This window comes from Ailuropoda melanoleuca, chromosome 5 (genome assembly GCF_002007445.2).
Source record: "Ailuropoda melanoleuca isolate Jingjing chromosome 5, ASM200744v2, whole genome shotgun sequence".
Lineage (NCBI taxonomy): Eukaryota > Metazoa > Chordata > Mammalia > Carnivora > Ursidae > Ailuropoda > Ailuropoda melanoleuca.
The window spans coordinates 64,837,806-64,861,505 of NC_048222.1; the positions used below are offsets into that span (position 1 = coordinate 64,837,806).

General features: G+C 41.8%; 1 protein-coding gene across 1 annotated transcript in view; it reads left to right on the top strand.

Annotated features, from left to right (window-relative positions):
- Window positions 1–23,700, top strand: part of FSIP1 (fibrous sheath interacting protein 1) — a 185,367-nt gene that overhangs the window by 47,135 nt on the left and 114,532 nt on the right. Inside the window, 2 exon segments of the mRNA XM_019802523.2 lie at window positions 7,097–7,255; window positions 17,283–17,423. Of these exon segments, the coding sequence (XP_019658082.2) occupies window positions 7,097–7,255; window positions 17,283–17,423 (300 nt within the window).

Consider the following 23,700-nt stretch of genomic DNA (forward strand, 5'->3'; position numbering starts at 1 on the left):
AGGGAACACAAGCAGGGGGAGTGGGAGAGGAATAAGCAGGCTCATAGCGGAGGAGCCTGATGTGGGGCTCGATCCCATAACACCGGGATCACGCCCTGAGACAAAGGCAGACTCTTAACCGCTGTGCCACCCAGGTGCCCCCATTTGTTTTGTTTCTTAAATTCCACATATGAGTGAGATCATATGGTATTTATCTTTTTCTCACTGATTTATTTCACTTAGCATAATACTCTCTAGCTTCATCCGCTGCAAACATGCCTAATCTTGTCTGATCTTGGAAGCTAAGCAGGGTTGGGTCAAGTTAGCACTTGGATGGGAGACCTCGATGGTTCTTAATTTTTATTTTTTATCCTGTTATTGGCCCATTTGCCCAATTTGCAGTAAATTTTTAAATTATGGGACAATATTCTCTGACTTTAAAATATCCTGGTTTACAAATTATGTTTCTTGAATTTTTCAGATTTTTTCTTGGTCAATTTATTATTGACTGTCAGAGGATTATCTGATGTCACTGTAAGAGTGACTACACGTTAACTATCACGGTAATAACCCCTGCTTGACATGTAATAGGGCTTAGTCACTGATGACATAGAAATGAGTTTCTCTGTGTCCTTTTATTTTGGACATTTCTTATTATCCCTCAGCTGGTTCCGGGATATTTTGGTGTAGTCTTCAGTAGCCCTAAAGAACCCCATCCTGCTCCTGCCCTTGAGCATCCAGGCCCCCGAAGAGTCCAAGGAGGGGAACAGTACGCAGTCCAGGGTACAAGTGTGCGGGCAGGTCAGGTGAGCGTGCAGTGGCTTAGCATTGGCCCTTGTTAGCGTAGTAAACTTAACAGCAATAGCCTTTACTTCTACAAATGCATTCTCCTGTGTACCTGGAAGCCCCCAAGCCTGTCATCTAGTTTTATTTACCCATGTTTAATAGCGGCATGATGGGGTCAAGGCTGCTGGCATCCTGCCCCAATCCCTTTTCCCTGGTACCTTCTGGGCCTCCGTGCCCCTGCCCTGTGCCAAGGCTGCACAGCTGCCTCCTTCCCTGGAGTATGGCTACGCACTAAATGGGAGCCGCACAGCCTAGGATAGCACCCCCTCCCCACTCCTATCCCTTCCCAACTCAAGACGGGCTTAGCTCTGTGATGCAGTGTGTCCTCCAGAGCTTCCCGGGGGCCTATCCGGGCTTTAGCTGAGACCACATCCTTGCCCGGTTGTGGGCTGTGTTTCCCTTGTCCTAGCCTGCTTCCCTCACACTGCTTCTCCTGAGAGCGCTCCCTCAGAAAGTCACTTGAACAAGAATCCCTGTCTCAGGTTCTGCATCTAGACCCGCCTCAGGTACGTAGGCGCAGAGGGTCGTTTCGCTGTAGGGACACAAGCTGTGCGTGAGCAACAGTACCTGTTGCCAGTGGGGGAGGGTGGGCCAGTTCCTGGAGGCCCACAACCCACCTCAGCTGGCGACTGCAAATCTCAGCCCAGGGCTGCATGGATCCTCCAACGTGTCAAGAGAAGCTAGACATTCAGATTTTTGTGGGAAATATTCCTTTTTTAAATGTTGACAACTAATTTCATTTTAAAAAGTTCTGTGTAGAGGCGCCTGGGTGGCTCAGTCATTAAACGTCTGCCTTCGGTTCAGGGTGTGATCCTGGCGTTCTGGGATCGAGCCCCACATCAGGCTCCTCCACTAGGAGCCTGCTTCTTCCTCTCCCACTCCCCCTGCTGTGTGTTCCCTCTCTCACTGACTGCCTCTCTCTTTGTCAAATGAATAAATAAAATCTTTAAAAAAAAAAAAGGTCCGTGTAGGCCAACAAAGTCGCTACCTCCCACCCTCACCCCAAGCCACAGGCAAATCTACAGAACATCACAGTCTACAACCTCAAAATATTCTTTCCTGAGAGGTTGCAGGCCCAGCGGGGGCTGTGTCTCAGAATGTGGGAAGGTGTTGGTGTGTCTGGGGCTGGTGAGATTGCCCAGGGAGATGCCCTGACAAGGCAGAGGATAGATAGCCGGGCCTCGGAACACCTGGTGTGTTCTCTGAAGCAGGGCTGACAAGTAGCTAAGGCGAACTGCTAACCTCCTACAGAATTTGGAAATATTTAACTTCAGAATTTGTGGTGATTTATTTTATTAACAAAAGCTAAGATAACAGTAAGACTTTTTTTTGTTTTGTTTTTTTTTAACAGTAAGACTTAAGGGAACTGCATCTCATTCCTGGTTTTATTAATTATGAAGTTAGGCAAGCTGCTAGCTGCTGATTCTCTGGGTTCCAAACTATGGCATGGTAGATCTTCCTTACATACCCAGGAATGATTTAACAGTGAATTTTTGTTATTAAATATTGCCTTTTATGTATTATTTTTGTTAGTAGATTATTTACAAATACCATATAGGTGGGTTTTTGTTGTTGCTGTTGTGTTTTTGTTTTTTTTATCTTTTGGTGTTATTTCCTTATTCTTCATCTTTTAACGAGGATATTTAATTTTTTCATATTTATTATGACCACTGACAGTGTTTGGACGTTTTTTTGACATCTTATTTGATATTTCATTGATTAGATTTGTTTTGTTTTCTTTCTTTCTTTTTTTTTAAGATTTTATTTATTTATTTGACAGGGAGAGAGAGCACAAGCAGGTGGAGTGGCAGGCAGAGGGAGAGGGAGAAGCAGGCTCCCTCCTGAGCAGAGAGTTGGACTTGGGGCTCAGTCCCACAACCCTGGGATCATGACCTGAGCCAAAGGCAGATGCCCAACCAACTGAGTCACCCAGGCACCCCTAGATTTATTTTGTTTTCTTAACTTCACCCCCTTTTCCTCTCATGGTTTGAGGATTCAGTTCAGTATCCGATAACTGATCTGGTGCTGCTAACCCTCGATTTCTTAAAATAAAAAAATGTGCATATTTTTTCAACTTCAATAATTAACTATTCTCTAAAATCTTGTATCTTAACAAGGCAGGACCCCAGGACCACGACCTGAGCCAAAGGCAGATGCTCAATTGACTGAGCCACCCAAGCACCCCATCTACTATATTCTTAAACCATGCCAAACTTCTTCAGATTCCTCAAATTTGCTATAGTCTGTGGCACTTCTGCGTGTCTTTTTCTTTGTGGAGTGCTAACCCATCCCCCCATCTCTGACAAATGCCTATGCAACTGAAAGAGAGTGACCAGGGTGGTGATTACGTTTTAACTCCCCGGAACTCTTGCTCTCGGGTGGTTCTTCATAGTGGCATGTTTAATTGTGAGGACGGGATATTCTCTTGAATCTCTCTAGGATACTTAGAATTTTTAAAAGGTTTCCTTCTTTTCTTAAAAAAAATATTTATTTTTGAAAAGATTACTTATTCATTTATTTACTTGAGAGAGAGAGAGAGTGCAAGAGAGAGAGAGAACAAGCGAGCACAAATGGGAGAGCAGAGGGAGAGGGACAAGCAGACTCCGTGCTGAGGAGGGAGCCCGATGCAGGGCTCGATCCCAGAACCCTGGGATCATGACATGAGCTGAAGACAGACACTTACCCAACTGAGCCACCCAGGCGCCCCTAATTAATTTTTTAAAATAATCTCTACACCCAACATGGGGCTCAAACTCACAATATGGAGATCAAGAGTTGCATGCTTCCTCCACCGAGCTAGCCAGGCTCCCCTAAAGGATTTCTTTCTATTTTGGGAATTTACACTCGCAGTTGATGGCACTCCCCAAAGCCAGATGCCTCTACTGCCAAAATGTGTTTTGCATTGTATCTCAAATTACTCATACCCAAATCAGTGTTGAATGCATGGGTTTGGTTGTAGACCCTTGGTTACCAGCCTGAGCGCTCACTGTAAAGTAGGGTGGCTAAGAGCATTTTCTGGATTCTGTCTTGGGGAGGCAAGACTTCTGAAAGCTAGAAATTTTCAACACCTAGCAATGTTGTCTAGAAGGTGCACTAGATGGAAAAACATGATACCGTCTACTACATATTACATACAATCTACATATAATTTCCCACTGTGACAGAGTAGCACATGAAAAACTTTTACATTTCTGTTGAATTTAATCTGATATGCTCTTTTATTTCCAGTGTCATTAAGAAGAATTCCGTTCAAACAAAAATTTAAAATTTATCGACAAATATTTAGTCATTGATTCCATAGTTCCATTTTTTGGTGACTCATTATTTCTCATTTAGAGCATACAGTATTTATGTCCTTTTTATTTAGGAAAAATTAACTGGAGTTTTCTTATTTGTAACTATTAAATATTATTTTTTGTAATGATGTATAATAGCTTTCATATGCCAACTCACAAGTGTATTTAAAATGTTTATTACTGTATCATATCCTTGTATGGATATACTACAGCCTTTTCATTTTTCCCTATTTTTATTTTTTATTTATTTATATTTTTTTATTAAAGATTTTATTTATTTATTCGACAGAGATAGAGACAGCCAGCGAGGGAGGGAACACAAGCAGAGGGAGTGGGAGAGGAAGAAGCAGACTCACAGTGGAGGAGCCTGATGTGGGGCTCGATCCCACAACTCCGGGATCACGCCCTGAGCCGAAGGCAGACACTCAACCACTGTGCCACCCAGGCACCCCTCACTTTTCCCTATTTTTAGACATTTGGACTTTTCACAATTATTCTTTACTATAAAAGACATGGCAAAAACATATGAGTTAGTGTTCTGGGTTATAAGAAACAGAGATAGACTTTGATGAAAAAAACAGAATAAATATATTGGGAGAGTCGGATAGCCCGCAGACTTGGTGGGAAGTTTGGCAGATATCAAGGAACCCAGAAACATGGCTATAGAAACTCCTTAGGAACAGGCTGGTTAGGGGCTGCATCATCGCCACCAGGCACCTCCGCTAGAAGATCACTGCTGCCACCCTCACCGCTACCAACACTGGATCCCCAAGGTTACTGCTGTCACCATTAATTACTGCCCCACTTCCCCTGCATCTTTGTACCTCTCTCTTTCCCTCAAGAGTCAAAGTCCAGCGTGTTGACTTCTGACTGGCTAATTCTAGGTCATTTGCTTGTCTTCTTGATGCCAGTGGGTGGGCAGAAGGGGTGGCTGGTGGGAACCTGTCTCCTACTAAGGCTCATGCAGTGTTTGGTTTCACTGAAACAGGAAGGGAGCTTGGATGCTGGGGTCAGGGGGAGACATGTAATTCTTGCTGCATAAGTTTTTGCATGTATCTCTTCTGGTTACCGCCTACGGATTGATTCCTGGTATTAGAGTCATGAAACCAAAGTGTATGAAATTCTTAGACTTCCTTGCCCTCCATTTGCCCCTTTATTCTTAATATTTTTATGATTCTTCTGTCCTTGTATTACACGTTTCTCTGGGTGACCTCATCCATTCCCATGGTTCAAGGGTTTGAGCCCTATAGATATGTGGGTGAGTCCAAAATACTTATTTCCAATCTAGGTCTCTATCTTGAACTTCAGACAAATATATTTAACTACCTAACAGAAGCTGTGGATATCCTAGGGACATCTGTGAATAACAAAATGTCCCAAACAGAATTTGTCATTTTCCTCCTTGAACCTATTCTGTCTTCTGTATTCCGTCACATGGTCAGTATGACCGCTCTACCCCTAGTTCTCAAAATCCACATTTTGGTTTTTATCTTTCATCCTTACTCCTCCTTTCATTCTTCCATCAAATTATCTCCGGATTCTATAAATTTTACTTCCTAAATATCTCTGGAATCTGTCCTGTGTTCTGTATTCCCAGGAAATATTGCTTAGTTCGGGTGCTCATCACTTTAGTTCTAGGTTATGGCTTTAGCTGCTTTTTTTTAAAAAAAAAGATTTATTTCTGTATTTAAGAGAGAAAGAATGCATATGCATGTGAGTCGGGGAAGGGGCAGAGGGAAAGAAAGACAGACTCTTCAAGCAGACTGCCCAACACGGAGCTCCATCCCAGGACCCTGAGACCATGACCTGAGCCCAAATCAAAAGTCAGCTGCCCAACTGACTGAGCCGCCCAGGTGCCTGGGCTTTTGCTTAACTGGGTTTTCTGCTTCCAGTCTTGCCCTCACTAGCTCCAGTTTTATAGATTTTATTTATTTATTTTAGAGATCGAGAGTGAGACAGAGAGAGAGTGAGAGAGAGTGTATGTGTGTGTGCAGGGGGAAGAGTAGAGGGAAGAGGGACAAGCCGACTCTGTGCTGAGCACAGAGCCCAACATGGGGTTTGATCCCATGACCCTGAGACCCTGACCTGAGCTGAAATCAAGAGTTGAATGATTAACCAACTGAGCCACCCAGGTGCCCCACCAGCTCTGGTTTTAAAATGCGTAGACAAATCATATTTCCTTGATTAAGATGTGATGAAGATTGATGATTTCCTCAGGAAGCCTTCTCCAACCACTTTGTCTCTCTGCTCCTTCCTGTCCACGAAGGTTAGTTGACCCCTCCTGGTCTCCATGGCACCTTGGGCTCCCCAGCACCCTTCATACCTTGTTAAAATCTTTGCTGCCAAAAGACTGAGAACTTTTTGAGGGCAGAGCTTATGAGATTCACATTGAATCATCAGTGCCCGGTGTAATGCCCATGCACAGTGGGTGCTCAGTACAGGATTTCTGAATGAATGTTATGAATGGGTTTTAACCCATTATGAAACAAGTGTTAGTTGAATAAGGAGTTAGATGAGCAATTAAACTCACAAAACCCAAACAATTGCATTTATAGGCCCTCTGTTACCTTTCAGGGACAAATCTTGGAAATACCATGTCCATTATAGGGTAAACATGATTTCTTCCTATTCAATGTATCACAAACCACTTTTTCAAAGTGGAGAAATGTGAGTGTTGTAGGAACCGGACTGTGAGGCCCAGAGATTTATTCCACAGGGGAAAACTCCCACAAAATATAGGATATACTTTATGCAGATTTGGCAGATAATGAAACCATAAACTATTTAATTTTTTTCTTTCACTATCCCAGTGTTAATTTTGTGGATTTTTTTGGTTTTGCTGTGTGTGTGTGTGTGTGTGTGTGTGTGTGTGTGTGTGTGTGAGTGAGAGATGAGCATTGATGTAACAATCTGAAAGGTATATTTTGGAAAAAACATAGCATGGGAATGACCCAGTGATCCTTGTTTCCTCTTAGGGCGATCAGTCTGGCTGGCTGGTCCCGGGAGAAGGATATACACTTGCAGTCACCCAGCACCAGCAGCTTGCTGAAATTGACTCAAAGCTCCAAAAACTTTCTGCAGCCTCACCAACAACCTCCAGCTTTTCTCCAGGACTTGACAACCAGAGCGATCAGGTAGAGTTAAGTTAAGAACACACAGACCGGTAGGGTTGCGTGCTAAAGCTGGTTCACAGAGTCTGACAATCCCACATGTTTCTTCCATGACAACAAATGCAGCGATAGTAATAAAGTGTACGTATTGTGTGTGTTTTTCTTTGGTGACTTCACTTCTTCTTCGTTTTTCTTTCAGTTGGTAATTTGCTGGGAGGGGTCACTTAGGAAATATTATTTTAATGTTATTATGTCTTTATGATTTAAGCTAATTCTTGATCATGATCAGGAGACAGGATAGGGAAGAAAATTGATAATGCGCACATTTGTCCTTTAAGCGCTTTATTTTAACTCTTAATTCCTCTGGTTCTAGGTATTAGCAATGGCAGCTGCTTGTCCCCTACGTTGCCAGATTCTTCTTTTAATTTCACATCAAGCAGGGAAGCTCCTAACACTGAGGACTTCTCTCCTGTGAGGGTTTTGAAATGAATGTGTTTCCTCTCTTGCTAGCTCTCTCAAATCTTCTTTTACAATTTTCTGTGTAGAAAAACAGACGAGTAACAGCAGCTTTGTGAAAGTGAAATTCTGTTGTTCACCCCTTAGTGCTTCATGGGATCGAGCTTGGAGTCGGGTAGCAGTTTTCACCCAAAGAGAAAGCGGCTCATCTTTTGTTGTTCTCCCTCTACCAGTTTTGTAGACATTTCACCAGATCATTTTCTGTGCATCTTAGATGCATGTGATTTTTTTTTTTTTTGGTCCTAAAAAAGATTTAAAAATAACTATCCTATAGGTAATCATTCTGCTTTATAGTGAACCTCTAAGCCATCAGTTGAAGACTGGGGGATCTGGCTTTGGGCCAGTTGAAACTGCTTCCAGGGAAAAGAGGAGTGTTAAGATGTTCCAAAGAAAGTTTGGTCGCTGGCAAAACCTTTATGGAGCCTTGTCGGCTTCCTTAGGTTATGTTCGCAAGGGCCAGGCACAGCTGCTTCTGAGCCCTTTACACAGCAAGAGGGGTGGTAGTGGAAACCACTCATTTCTGGATTGGGATTAGAGTTCTTGGAAAACAGAGAATTGGAATCTCTGGCCCCACCCAAATGTACCCTAGGACTTTGACACCAGTTATACCACTCGTTTATTTATGTTACTGGGTGTCATTTCCCAAAAGCAAGAGTCCAAGATGGGGAAGTAAAATTGTTCAGGGATACTCTTTGTTCTTTTTGCATTACAGCTTATTTTGTTGTTGTTATTGTTTTTGGATTTCAAGGGTAGTTGAGATCTCAAAGCTGAGTAATGATCTTAAAGATAGAAAATACCTTTTTCATGGTGGTCAAACGTTATTCTTTAAGGAGAGACTGAGAATTTAGAGATTTGTTTAGCCATTAGGGCTTAAATAAAGTGACTACAGTAAGATTCTGTCATCGTCATTTAAATCACATTTTCAGAGTTCACATTTATAGTTCAGAAAAATATTTTAAAAATACTAAAAGAGAAAACCAGTATATCACTTAGTTTTCACATACTGAGATTATATGTTTTTATATGAAACAACATATGGTTAGAGAGAAAAGAGAAAACTGCATTTTGGGACTCCCATTGGATGGAGAAACAGAAATGTAACATCATAGTTGATGAAAAGAAATAATTGATGGTTCTTGCATGCAAAAATAAAAAAAAATATCTTTTGAGCTTTTGTTCAATTTCCTCTTGGCATTTCCTCATTTCTAACTAAAACCAGCACTGCACAGTGAATTTTCAAGCCAGAAATGCTAACATGGCAAGTTGTTTTGCAGATATTATTTTTGGATTGGAACCCTTTTTGGATAAATATACTGAAAAGTATGTTGGTTAAACCTTGTGTATCTGTGCAGTTGATGAATGGACTCCAATCTGTTGCTGAACCACAAATATTCATAGTGCATTTTCACATTATTTTTATTTTTAACCCTTCTGCAAACCATTAACTCATCAGTAGTTTTTCCTCCATGCTCCTTATGAAAGAATGTCTTTTAAGTGGAACATGAATTTCTGTTTTTCAGCAATTGATTCTGCAATCTTAATCAGGAGCTCGCTGTGTAGGAACTGTAGGGCACTGACAGACAAGGCAGGCGAATATAGAACCGTGGAGTCAAAAAGCCTCACTTGGACCTCTGGCTCCTCCACTTACTAGCTCTGAGGCCTTGACATTAATTAGAAGCACCAAGAACCCGAGTTTCCTTGTCCGTACAGTAGTAATAATAGTATCATTCTTTAGGACTCTTGTAAAGGGTGGATGAGTTGATTTGTGTAAAGTGCTCAGCCCCGTGTCTGACACAAAACTCAACCAATGATGTTGTTGCAATAATAATGAGTGACTTAACCTTCCCTCATATGCACACAGATAACTGTGGTACAAGGAGCATAGGTGAGCACAATAGAAAGCTATAGAAGCAGAGCGCTGTGGTGCGGGGAGACAGAGAAAGTGCATCTGGAAGGAATATCAAAAAAGTCCGGTTCCACAAGTGAGGGACAGGAGGATGAAGAGGGACTAGGGAATGAGGCAGAAGGGGCCAGAGGCCCAGAGAAGACCACCCGTATACAGCACAAGCTTGAGAATTGGTGGCCTGCAGGGCAAATCTGACTCACGCACAGGTTTCCTTTAGCGTGCAGAGGGTCTACAATTGTTTATTTGAGCCAACATTTCAGAATTGGGTGAGTTCATATAAATGTCTGCATTTCTAGTTTTTCTTGAGAAGTTAGAGACTCTGGCAACCTTGGACCTGAAGCTTTGCTTGGCACACTACAGGCTGCTCTGAATAGCAACCGCTGCTTTCCGTGGAGCACAGATTCTCCCGGTTGCCACGGTGTTCACGACTCTGTATCATACTGCAGGCCCCCAGGCCTCCTGCACGTGTTTGGGTCACTTACCCAGCCCCGGCGCCGGCCGTCAAAGCATCGCTGAATGCCCGCTTGTTTCGTTGGAGATGCCGTGGTGGCTGGTGTCGAGTGTCCAGATTGACATGTGGCTTCATCTCCAGCCTTCAAGCAGCTTGTAGCAACCTGAGGATAGTGGTGGAGTGACCATACAGTGAAAGAAGTACCATGATATGCTAACCGATCTTATGAAGAGTAGAGAAAGTGTGGGGAGGGGCACAGAGAAAGGAAAGGTTATTTGCTGAAGGCATGATATTGAAAAAATTCCTTTGGAGATTTGTTTTTGTTTTTATCTTGATCGAGAAAACGTTTCCCAAACAAGCTGAGCCGTGCAAACTTTCTGACTTACTGTGGCAACTATAAGGGGCTAAACTGGTAGGCACGTGAGCCTACGATGATAAACGTACTCGAGTCAGAATAATTTGAGGGGCTCCAGAAATGTGACTCACGGATGAAGGAAGTTGTTGTGAAAGGAGCAGTTAAGAAATCTTCTTTTCCTTTTGAGCTTGCTGACGAGGATATTCTCAGACGATACCCTGGCCTGGCTCTTAAGTTTATGGCAGTATTTTAAAAGTAGAATTTGGCTTTTACGTATCTGATTTCCTTAGTGTAAAACAAAGCATGTGGTCACGTTTAGAAGGAGGAATGGCATATTACTACTCTTGCTGTAATGTGAATAATATCACATGGGTGCCGTTTTTACATCTGGTTTTTATTTTCATTTCATCTTAGCAAAAGAGAACTAATTGAAGCAATTTTTTTTCTTAAGACCTGTGGTTTAACTGTGCATACCTTTCCATATCCATCCCCTAACCCTCCAACAAATCAGTTAGTTCTTTGCTCATACTGTAAGTCCCACCGTAAAACTGAGTGATGTTCTGTAATTTAGTCGCCATATTTCTTATTTGTAGCTGTCTTTGATTCCAGCTTTCTCCAGAAATTTCTAAGATATAGGAGTTATGTGGGTATTTAGTTTCTTAAGTCCTTAGCAACTGGATTCAATAATGAATTCTATTCAGTTTGGCTCTTATAAAGAAGTATACTTTATTCATGTCTCATGCAATCAGTCTTACTGAATCTAGAATTCCAGTTCTATGGTTAGATTTTTTTTTTTCCTCTGGTTGTGAGAAGGTCTTCAAATTGCCCTCATTGACAAGAGACATTTCTTTGTTCTTAAACCAGCTTGTTTAACTGAACATAAACGTCTCCCTTAATTGATTTATTTATTTTTTGTTCTTAAAATGTTGGTTCAGTTGTACACATTTTGGTAAGACCAACAAAAGATTAACACACGTTTGATTGATGAAAATTGTAGTTGTATTCATCTTTTTTCTTACCAAGAGCACACTGTTGCTGACAGCAAAAATAAACTGTTTTTTTTTGGTCTCTTCCTGTTTCAACATTAGCTAAAGTTGAGGAAATAGAAAATGTTGTTTGACATGTAATCCGGAAAGACGTTTCATTGTTGAGTCCAGGGGTTTGCAGAGTCCTGATGATGGCTAAGTAGTCTACTTGACGTCAGATTACCCAATACACTGGTTGAGGGCAGGAATCTGGGAATTTTTTTATGTATGGTAGTCACAAGCACAGAAATCTTATTGACCATTGGCTCATTTCCAAAAACTATAGATGCATGCTGTAAGAGCATGGATTTTTGGATTGAGGAATAAACAAGAAGTTACTTTGAAGGTTGTTGTGAACCTGTCAAACATTCCCACATAAATCTGGGGAATTCTTGCCTCTTGTGTTCTATGGGTTACTTTAAAGTTTATATTTGTATTTCTTTATTTTTTTATGTTAAGTCTCCTGTGTAGTCAAGGTTTCTTTTGTTTCAGGGCAATATTCTAAAATGGTAAAAACAATTTGACAGAAAGATTTTTTTCCCTACTTCTTGTACTGCCAGGCAAATGACCCATCTGATGACAGAAAATAACAATGGCCTTTGGAAAAGTATAGCTTTTGTTTGAAAACACAGGGCAAGCTGGCTTTATGTAGGCAGGTTTGTATTTTCCTGTTTAGTTAGCTTCAAAGACCCCTGTTGGCTCCGTCAACACCACAGATATTTTTCTAAGGTTGAACTTAGAATCCCTTGGCAGTCAATTGGTCAAATCAACAAATATCTGTTGACCTCAGGGACAGTTCTCTTCTTGTGGCTCCTTGGATATTCCGTGCATATCACAGAGAGCTTTTACTGAACTGAATTTTACTTTTACTGAATAAAAGCATTCCTGTATGCCTCAGAAACACAGAAACCATATGGCTGGTCAGAGAATCTGCTCCAACATTTCTACCATAGGAAATCAAGATATTTCCTTAGGATCATGAAAACAGATAATACTGGTTGGCATTCTGATGTGACAGTAGACCCTCTCCTGCTACCACAGAACTTCTTGAATATGCCAGGGGGAAAGTTCTGCCAGAATCAATGATTACCTTTTTCTTTTTTTTTTGCACTCTCTTGGCCTCTCTTTCATTGCATGCTATTTGAACTATATGGTTATGCTATCAGACCACAACTGAGGAAGGATGTTATGTATTCTTGGGCCCAACTGTAGAGAATTAAGACTCATAAGCTATGAGAGTTGGAAGAAAGTTCTTTTGGAAGAAATTGAGACCCAGAAAGAGAAAGTGACTTGCTTAAAAGTATATAACTGGTTATTACACCAGTAGAACTGGGGCTAAAATATAACCGTTGGGCCAATACCTTTGGGTACAGAGAGTCACATTGTCAGAGCAGAACAGAAATAGCCTTGGTAGAATAATAGTTCTTTTTCTTAAAAATAAAATATGACTTCTGCTTATGAAATTAGTACATGGGTATTATAGAAATTAGGAAGTACAAAAATATCTAAGAAAAATAAGATGAAAGAATCAAGATTTTGACCATCAAGTTGAATTTCCTCCCAGTCTACTTCTCTACAAATACACACACATACACACACACACACACAGACACACAATATACCAGTTAGAGTTTTGGGCAAGAAAGAGAAAACATCCTGCTTGGATTCTGAAGATAAGTAAATGAAGGAACTATTTATAGATTTAAAGGAGCCAATAAGGGGTGTTGGGACACCTTGGGACTAACAACAGTGAGTAGGAGGAAGAAAAAGTGTATTGGAGTCAGGAAGAGTTAGAGCTGTGGGAAAAGAACCAGCCATCCAAAATTGTAATCATAGAAGCCATGGGCAAAGGATTTACCAATCTTTCCCCTTTAGCATGAGAATTTGAGTTGTAGTTAACTTCTTCACTGTTTCCCTGGCAGTCTGATGAAAGTTGGAATGTTAACAATGTTAGAAAAGTGTGTGATAAAAATGACCCGAGGTTTGGGGGAATTATGAGGGCCTGGTGGGGAAGCCATACCTTGGGTCTCTCTAAGTGCAGTGATTGTTGAGACCGGCATGTCCCTTGCCAGGACCCTGTGGGGGTGTACATGTGGCGTCATTTCCAGAGATGATGTTCTCATTATGAGATAGGAAGCTTTTAAGCCAGGGTAGCTTCCTTGCCCCTTGCACCTGAACTGCCGTAGCATGGACTGTAGCAGAAACTCCCATTGAGGAGGGATTCCTGACACAGTCCTGCTGTGTTTCCTGTCCTATGTTCTTCTGAATATACTTCTCTCCACGTGTGGCCTCTGTATTTGAGCATGAATATTCAGTTGAATCTAAGAAAACTCTCCTGAAGGGCACCTGATGGGATATATTGCTGCCCAAACCATCATGCCAAAGCAGGGAGGAGCAGGGGAAAGTCCTGCAGTCTCTCTTTCTTCTGCCCTCCAGTCTCACCGCACTGATTAAACCTAACCGCAAGACAGAGGTCAAGGAGAAGGAGTCCCATTCTCCTAGCTTGTGTCAGGTGTCCCCCATAGTTTGTCAGTTTATCATTCTTGTGTTGATGGGCATTCGCCTGTTTGTATAAAGCTGCTATGGCCATGTGTGCACAAGGCTTCAGTCATATATTTCCATTTCTCTTGGATAGAGTCACAGGAGTGGAATTGCTGGGTCATAGGATAGACAACATTGAACTTTTCAAGGAACTACTAAACAATTTTCCAAAGTGGTTGTTCCATCGTATGCTTCCACCAGGAACACCTGAGAATTCCTCTTGGTCCACACCTCTCTAGCATTTGGTGTTAACGTTTTTCATCTAGGCCATTTTAGGGGCTGTGTAGTGATATCTGATTGTGATTTTAATTTACGTTTCCCTGATGACTTAATGATGTTGAGAACTTCTTCATGTGCTTGTTTGTCATTCACATATCTTTTATGAAGTATCTCTCCAAGTCATCTTAAAGCTAGATTTTTTTAGTATTTATTATACTTTATTTTATTATCAGATTGTGAGGTTCCTTACATATTATGGATACAAGTCTGTTGACAGCTTTGTGTGTTATAATACTTTACTCTCAGTCTGTGGATTGCCTTAATAATGGTGGCTTCGAATAAGCAAAATTTAATATATTGATGAAGTCTGGTTTAGAAATGTTTTTCTTTCTGTGTCTTTTCTTTGCCTACTCAAAGATTTTTAAAAAAATCATGGTTGTAGATGATTAAGATGCTGTCCTTTCAAAAAAAAAAAAGATTTCCATTTAAAAGTGAAATCCAGTTTGGATGTTTTTCATCTCCCTACATTTTATAGACTGAATGTTTGTGTCCCCTCAAAATTCATATGTTGAAATCTAATCCCCAATGTGATGATATTTGGAGGTCAGGACTTTGGGATATGATTAGGTCATGAGGGTAGGGCCCTCATGAACGGGGTTAGTGCCTTTATAAAAAAGACCCAGAGAGCTCCCTTGTCCCTTCTGCCATGTGAGGACCCAGCAAAGAAGATGGTCATGTAGGAACCAGGAAGTAGCCTTTTTCCAGACACCAAGTCAGCCAGTGTGTTGATCTTGGATTCCCGAGCCCCCAGAACTATGTTTCTGTGGTTTAGAAGCCACCCAGTATGTGGTCTTCTGTCATAGCAACTCAGATAGACTAAGATACTGTGTATCCTACTTCATAGTGGGGATATCTTTATGAAAGTTCATGAGGTCCTGGATGCTTAAAGCTGCAGAGGGACCTTCATACCATCTTTTCCAAATGCTTCCCTAACATTAGGTTTCCTTCTTAAAAAAATTCCTGATAATAATTCACCCTCTGGGTCCTTCTAGAGATTGAAGCTACCAGAAATGAGTCCCCTTTTGGGGACTACAAAATGTAAAAGAATTGCTTCTTGAAATTGAAATACTCTTTTAATAGTCTCCTCATTAGAATTTTATACAATATAAATTTCATTGACACATTAGTGTGATCAGAGTTCTGAGAAACAAATTACAGTTGACCTTTGAACAATGTGGGGGCGAGGGGCACTGACACCCCCCCAACCCCACCGGTGCAGTTGAAAATCTGTGCGTTACTTTTGACTTCCTGTAAGCCTAACTGCTAATAGCAGTTGACTTGTTGACTGGAAGCCTTACCAATACCACAGAGTCGATTAACACATATTTCGAATGTTGTATGTATCATATACTGCATTCTTACAATAAATTAAGGTAGAGGAAAGGAAATCATAAGGAAGAGAAAATATGTTTATAGTACTGTACTCTATTTGTTGAAAAATAATCCACATGAAAGTGGACTGAGCAGCTCAGACGGCATGCTGTTCAAGGGTCAGTCTATGGACCCGTGTCCACACGGCTTCGGGAGTGCGTAGTTTGTGTGGGGATACAGGGTGGGATCAGTCACGATCCCTGTCTGAGCAGCAGCAGTGTGGTAAGTGCAACAAGGAACATGTGGCATGGTCAAGAGAGTAACTGCCCTTCCTAAGTACATCAGGGAACATTTCATAGGGGAAATATACTTGCGCTCAAAAAAGAGTAGGAGTGTTCCTCAGGAGCTGGAGGAAAGAGCCATGGAGAGGTGGAGAACCAGGAGGCATGAAGGTTGCTGTGCCTTTGGGTCTGAGCCCCAAGCAGTGGGAGACAGACTGAAGAGCTAGCCCGGGCGCAGCCCAGAAACGGGTGAGGACTTTGCACCTTGCTCCGTGGCTTCTCCGCAGAGGCTGCAGTGCATGGGGAGACTGGTGGCTCCCAGATCAATGAAGAGGCCCGAGCAGTAGCTTAAGGTGACAGGTCTCAAATTTTCAAGTAGTTGCGCTTCAGGCTGTCAGTCCCCCATTGAGTCGGAATGTCCAGTGTGGAGGCAAGACCTTTGAAGATTTTCCCAGGCTCTGTGGGTGAGTCTGAAGCACCCCAGGTTTTGAAAACCACTGGTTCAGGGCAATGATGAGCGTTTAAGGAAGAGAGATGGCGACTCCTCTTGGCGACCAACCATCTGTAAGGCGTGAGAATGTGGGAGGATTCTGGTTTGAGCAACTTCAAACATGGAGTAGGAGATCTGTGGGGGGAAAGTGGGAAGTTTAGCTATAGATATAAGACCAACTTCCTGTCAGGAAATACCCATTTTTATCACCTAGAAATAATATTAACTTTGGGAGATTATTGTTCTGTCCATTCAAATATTGCTGATAATAGCGAAATAGTTTCACTATTTAGTCCTTTTTCTTTTCAAAGGACGTATTTCCCTCACAGTTGTTAGGCACTAAGATATGTTGCATGCCGACTACGTAGTGTGATGACTTTTAGGTTAGATATTATTATCATTCTGCAGATGATGAAACTGAAGGTCAGAGAGGTTAATTGATCTCCCTAAGGCCATCTTAGTCAGGAACCAGGTAGAGCCAGGATTCAAAACTCTTGACGTTGCCAAGTCCCGTTTGTCTTGAACCTCTGTCTCTCATAGCAGGAATGGGCAGGATTTTCTTCTTGTCATTTATATATGATGAACGTGGAGTCCAGAGAAAGTGTGATTTGCCCATGATCTTAAGCTGGTAAGTACAGAGCGGGGACGAGAGACCAGGTGCTGTTTCCTGGCCACTGCTTGCTTTCCAGATGACTGAATTTATTTTCCTACTTGTTTCACATACTGTCAGACCTTTCCCTCTTAAATAGAAAGAGTTTAGAGAATTATGAATATCATTTTGAAGGGAAGAAATACTGTCTGAGAAGCAAAACCAACTTTCAAAGCTCAATTTCTTCGGAGCAGTTTATGATGGTACATTTTCAGCCTGTGTGTGAACTTTTTTTTTTTTTAATTAGGAACCTGACCTTCATGATGATGATAGAAATATGGAAATAACTCCAGGAGAAGAGGTGCTTCGCAACACCAAAGAGCAACGAGATCAGCAAAACCGGCTGCGAGAGATAGATGACAAACTGAGGAAGCTGAAGGAAAATGTGGTAAGTCTTTATTTCGAGTTTAACTGTCACCAGCCATGTCTTTAAAAAGGCTTCCAGTTTCCTTTGACTGTTTTATGACTGGTATTATATTTGTTGAGTCCATCAAGAAAACTGACATGGGAATTTGTCAGTGAGAATTTGAATAAAAATGGGATTCATAGAACTTAAAGTAATATTACACCTACTTTATGTGATACAATAAACCTGTGAAATGCCACCTGAGATCAGAATAATGATCCGTACGCCTAATATTCTGTGCCTGACAGTGACATCAATGTTTTTTTAATGGAAAAAAGTGATAGTTATTCTCCATAAAATCATCTTTACATATTGAACTTACAGCTTAAATACTCCCACTTTTTGTTCATAATTCATAATGTATTGTTACTCAATTTTAATATGTTCTAAATCGTTCTGTGCCTATCTCATGTTTTAAGAGCTTGTCATTTAATAACATTGCTAATGAGAGAAAGCTCTTAAGTCAACTAAATTGTGAGCTGGTTGATATTCTGAAAGGCTCCATAATATTATGATTTTCCAGCTACCCAGAGGATGCTTCCAACTGGATACTTGGCTTTTACCTAAAATGAGACATGACAAGGCTCAACTTGTGACTCTCCCTACATCCTCTCTCCCAGGGCTGTTCTTGTCACAATTGCCAGCAGCACCTACTTCCTGTCTCCTACTAAATCCTATTATCTTGGGTGATCTTCAAGCCTCATTAAGTTTGAACCACTATGTCTAATTTGCTGTCATATCTTGCCACAGTTCTTTATGACTCTGAAAATCTTCTCTCTTTTGTCCTTGCCTGTATCACCCTTCTGTCAGCATTGTCACCTCCTGTCTAGCCACTTAAACCTCGTCAGTCTCTTCTCTCATTATTCCATTTTATATGCTGTTGCATGGGTGTAAGCATCAGGTAAGTGACTTTGATTAAATTCTGATCTCCTTAGAGCTCTCCCAGAGTGTGCACTGATTTCGATGGAGATTTTTCCACCCCTTCTGCTCATGTGCAGCTGAATTGCTCTTAACCATTCGCCAGCCACAGACAGCAGCTCTGACTTGAGCCTAGAGGACAGGCAGGTCTGCCTCATGAGAGCAGGGGGCAGATAGAAGAGGAATGAATGCATTGTGCTTCTCTTTATAATTCATTTTTGTTTATTTTGCATGGGAAATTAAAAGGGGATTATATTTCAGGGACGCCTCCATTTTTATTTTCGGAGGGATTTTTCTCTCCTTGAGGCTGTTGATACGGAGAAGAAGTAAAAGAAGTAAGAATAGCTAGGGAGCATAAAAGAGGTTCTTGGCCGATAGTTGTGGTGGTAGTGATGGGGCACTGCAAACTTGATGTGGTAAATACAGTGTTTGGGGCTTGACTGGTTTTGAAAACCGTTGGTACTTCTCATCCCTTACCTGCCCATCCAAGGCAGGCAAAGCCTGTCATTCTCCATAATTCAGCTCTCCTGATTTCTGACCACCTGTCATATGCCTTGGACGTATATCCATTGTTTTCTGCCATGTCTCTACTATTATTTAATTATTGACTTAAAACCTGGATCCTTTAGGAAATCTTGTATTTTTTTCCAGCGTCATGTGAAAGTTGGCTAGGCTTACAGAGAGTTGATAAATATCAAGAGTTGGTTGTTATCTAAGTGGAAAAAAATAATACATAAGTAGAGAAGAGAGGGACACCTGGGGGGCTCAGTCGGTTAAGCATCTGCGTCTGGCTCAGGTCGTGATCCCGGGGTCCTGGGATCGAGTCCTACATCAGGCTCCTTGCTCAGCGGGGAGCCTGCTTCTCCCTTTGCCTGCCGCTCCCCCTGCTTGTGTGTGCACACTCTCTCTCTCTCTCTGATAAATAAATAAAATATTTTAAAAAATTAGTAGAGAAGAGTGACTATAGTGTGGCTACAGTAGCAGGCACTGTCCAAGTACTTTATAACTTACTGTGTAGTCTTTATAAGCACTCTGTGAGGTAAACAGTACAATCCTCACTTTCCAGATGAGGAAATAGAGGTTGAATAACTTCCTCAAGTATATATAATTACTAAGTGGAAGAGAGAGGATTCAAATGATCAGCTTTGATCAGCTGTCTGGCTTGACAGTCAACACTCAGAGAGAACTGGGATGAGAAAGGCACATGAGTGTTGGTCTGTATGTCTTTATGTTTTAATTGCTTAGCGTTTCATAATATCCTGTGGACCACGTTGCATACCACATGTGTGTGCTTTTTAGGGAAGGTACGGTGTCTGTTTCAAACTCTGTAAAGCCCATTGTACCTCATAGATTCCTAGGTATTTTGTGGATGGGGAATCTGGAGACCCGAGTCCTTGTTTCAAGGTTGTCAGTGGCCCGATCTGTCACCTTAAGTCACTTTTTCTCTTAGAGACTTGGTTTTCTTACTTTAAAATCAAGGGAGTAGGGCTGGAGGAACTCTGTCCTTCTGCTTGTGATTGTTAGCATATTTTTGGTGAAAAATGATGTTATTGGAAATATCTAAAGCTTAGTGTGTATGCTTTCCAACTGGTATTAATTGGTTTAAATATTCTATTGAAAGTTATTTTTGGAAGTTCAGTAACACTTTTTAGAAGAACGTGAGATTGTCTTCCTTCTATAGAAAAAAGTTAGCCTGCTACCTATAGACCAAAGAATGTGTTTTCTGTATGATAGCTTCTGGAAATGGCTAATTTTGGAGTTTTGTCTTATTCTTCCCATTATAAGGGAACATTGTTTCAAGATCACTGATTTGGGTGAAAGCAGTAATCTGTGGCCATTGAACTTGTGATTTAGGAATAAAATTCATACTCAGCTTTAGGGATGCACTAGGGAAGGATTGAGGGAAGGGGCAGTGTAGGAGCCCTGGAGACAGTCCTGCAACCACTTGAATCCCACCATTGATTTGTCTGTAAAAGTTGGAACGTTTGCCTTGGTCAAGATTGACTGAGGAAGTGGGATCCGGTTTAGTCTGCAGGTGGTAATGGTGTTGTTGGTGTCAGCGTGCCCAGCTGTTAGGAGCTGGGGAAGGTGGGCACAATGAGATGAGGCAGAAGCTCCCGAGGGTAGTATGAACTTCAGTGGGCAGACAGGAGTCCCGAATACCAGCCGCATAAGTAGAGGAAGGACGAGCCATGGCTGCTAGAAGCAACATGTGTGGAACAAGTCTGCAGGATTCACTCACGATGAGTCAGCCGTGGAATGTAGCAGTCATGCTGCCTAGTACGGGGGAGGTGAGCAAAACGGATCTTATGGATAGCAGAGTGACAAGGCTGAGGAAGAGGTTTAAAACCAGGTCCTATGGGGTGCCTGGGTGGCTCAGTCGTTAAGCGTCTGCCTTTGGCTCAGGGTGTGATCCCAGGGTCCTGGGATCCCCACACCAGGCTCCATGCTCCACTGGGAGCCTGCTTCTTCCTCTCCCATTCCCCCTGCTATGTTCCCTCTCTGACTGGCTGTCTCTCTCTGTCAAATAAATAAATAAATAAAATCTTTTAAAAAAATAAAACCAGGTCCTATGAAAGGATTATTGGTGGGACTGAGTATATTTTTTTAGCTTGGTGAAGAAGAAGGGTGTGTGTGTGCGTGCACGCATGTGTGTTGTGAAGAAGGAGGGGGTGGTTTGGTAGAAATCACACACTATCCACTTCCCAAAGATATTTAAAGGACTACTCTTTAAAGTATTAGTTTTAATCTTTGATAGCTTAGGAAAAAAGCATGGTGATTGGGAGGCCACGGAGAGACCGATTTCTGGTAAATATTAAGGAAGAGTTAGCATGATTTGAGTGGGATCCATCTGTCGGGTTAGGCCACCTCTGGCACAAGCGGGCAGCTGGCGTCTGGCAAGTGTGTGGGGGCGCTGTGCTTTGAGCTCTTCGTCACACGTGGTGGGCGGGATTTGTGCTGAGCCACTCATCTCTTGCTTGGTTGGTTCCTATGGGGGTAGGAGTATTGGCTTTGACCATGGATAAGGGTTCCTCTGTCAGGCTAACTACTTGTGCGGAGATAATTTGAGATGATGGAATCAAGAGAAAATGAAAATAGCTGTATTCATAGAAAGGCAACACCAGACAGACCTCGCAGACAACCTCTCCATCATTTGCCATCCAGTGGTCTCTGGTCCCTGTCCCCTGATTTTCCTGTCTAGCTCAGAGAGTCACTTTCGGTTGTTTTAGATGTTCTACAGGCTTCTCTGACCCTTCACTCTTTGAAACCCACTCTGCTTTATATTTCCTCCCTGGGTTATAGTTCTGCTATGTAAGCTTCTATATGTGGGACATAGTTGTTAAGAGCCAGACAGGAGCAGCCTGTTTGGGTTTGAATCTCAACTCTGTACTTCCTAGCTGTGTGACCTTGGACAGGTCTCTTGACCTTTCTGTGCTTTTGTTCCTTGACTGGTAGAATGGGATAGTTAATAATTAATACCTGCCTTACAGGCTGTTATGAAGATTAAATTAGTTAATATATACGTAAAGTGCTTGAAACAGGGTTTGGCACATTTTAAGTGCTATACAAATGTTTATTGTTAGCATTGTTATTTTTTATTATTAACATTAATAAGGTGGCATTTGCATATGCTTGTTTCTATGATAACAAGGGGGAGATATAGCAGAGAGGATGAGATTGAAGATGGAGGAGTAAGCCTTAGAAAAGAATCAAGATGCCCTTTTCTGATTCAGGATGAAAGGAGAGAAGGCAGGTTTGGAACTGAAGAGAAAGTGAGAGAGGCCATGCCTCCATGTTCTCTATCTAGTCTGTAAATTAGAGATCAAACTATACAATTGGAATGAGAGGGCAGAGTGGGGATGGGACCTTGAAGCAGGGTGGGGAAGGACTGGAATAGATGCTGTGAGGAGGAGAGAAAAACAATGGTGAACTGTGAAGACAGCCCCACTGAGGTTGGAAACCCTAGCTGTGACAGGGAGCCAGCCAGTGGGGCTTGGGATCTTCTCTGGCAGCCCTCGGCAGTCCACCAAGGATGGAGGAAATGGGTCTGGAGTTGAGGCAGGGGTGAAGAGAAGTTGGGTGATTGCAATGCAAGACCAAGGAAGCAAGGGAATTGGTGGTACCTGTGAGACTGTACCTGCAATGGGGAAAGGAGAAGAGTGTAACATGGCTGCCTCAGGTATCAGCAGGGGCCTCTTTGCCCTTCCTCAACCTGGGTTCATAACTTGTTATTGTAAACATAGGATAGAATGGCAGGCAGCTATCAAAAAAATGAGGAAGATCTATATATCTGGGAAAGATGTCCGTGATACAGTATTCAGGAAAAAGAGCCTGTTGCTTAAGACAGTAGTCGGTATGATTACATTTTTTAAAAAAAGATTTTATTTATTTATTTGACAGAGAGATTGACAGAGCCAGAGAGCACAAGTGGAGGGAATGGCAGAGGCAGAGGGAGAAGCAGGGTCTGCACTGAGCAGGGAGCCCGATGCAGGACTTGATCGCAGCCCATGGGATCATGACCTGAGCTGAAGGCAGACGCTTACCTAACTGTGCCACCCAAGAGCCCCCTGATTCCATTTTTATTTAAAAAATATTCATAGAAAAATCCTGGGACAATATATAACAAATGCTAAAGAGTGATTACTTTTAGTAGGAATGGGATGGATGGGGAGGTGAAAAAAGGAAATTCACTTTTTATAACATAGATTAAAGGGAAAAGTGTGTTGGGATTATGGATGCTTTTTATACTATTTCTCATACTTTTCTCTATATCCAGACTTTCCGTAATATACATGTGTTGCATTTGTAAGTAGAATCAATATTTCAAAATGTGGAAAGCATTGATATATATGAAGGATCATTACATATTGTCTTCATGCATTTAGAACAATAGATTGAGTCATCATAAAGAATTATGTTCAGCCTTAGCAGTAATTAAAATTCATATTCAGGAGCACCTGTGTGGCTCAGTCAGTTAAGTGTCTTCCTTCGTCTCAGGTCATGATCCTGGGATCCTGGGATCCAGCTCCGTGTTGGGCTCACTGCTCAGTGGGGAGTCTGCTTCTCCCTTACTTTCTGGCCCTCCTTGCTGCTTTTGCTCTCTCTTTCTCTTTCTCTGTCTCAAATAAATAAATAAAATCTTAAAAAAAAAGAGAGAGAGAATCTGTTTCTTGGTTTGTCTTTCTCCCTCTTTTTTCCCTTTGCTTATTTGTTTTGTTTCTTAAATGCCACATATAAGTGAAATCATATGGCATTTGTCTTTCTCTGACTTATTTCACTTAGCATTTTGGTCTCTAGCTCCATCCATGTTGTTGCATATGGCAAGATTTCATTCTTTTTA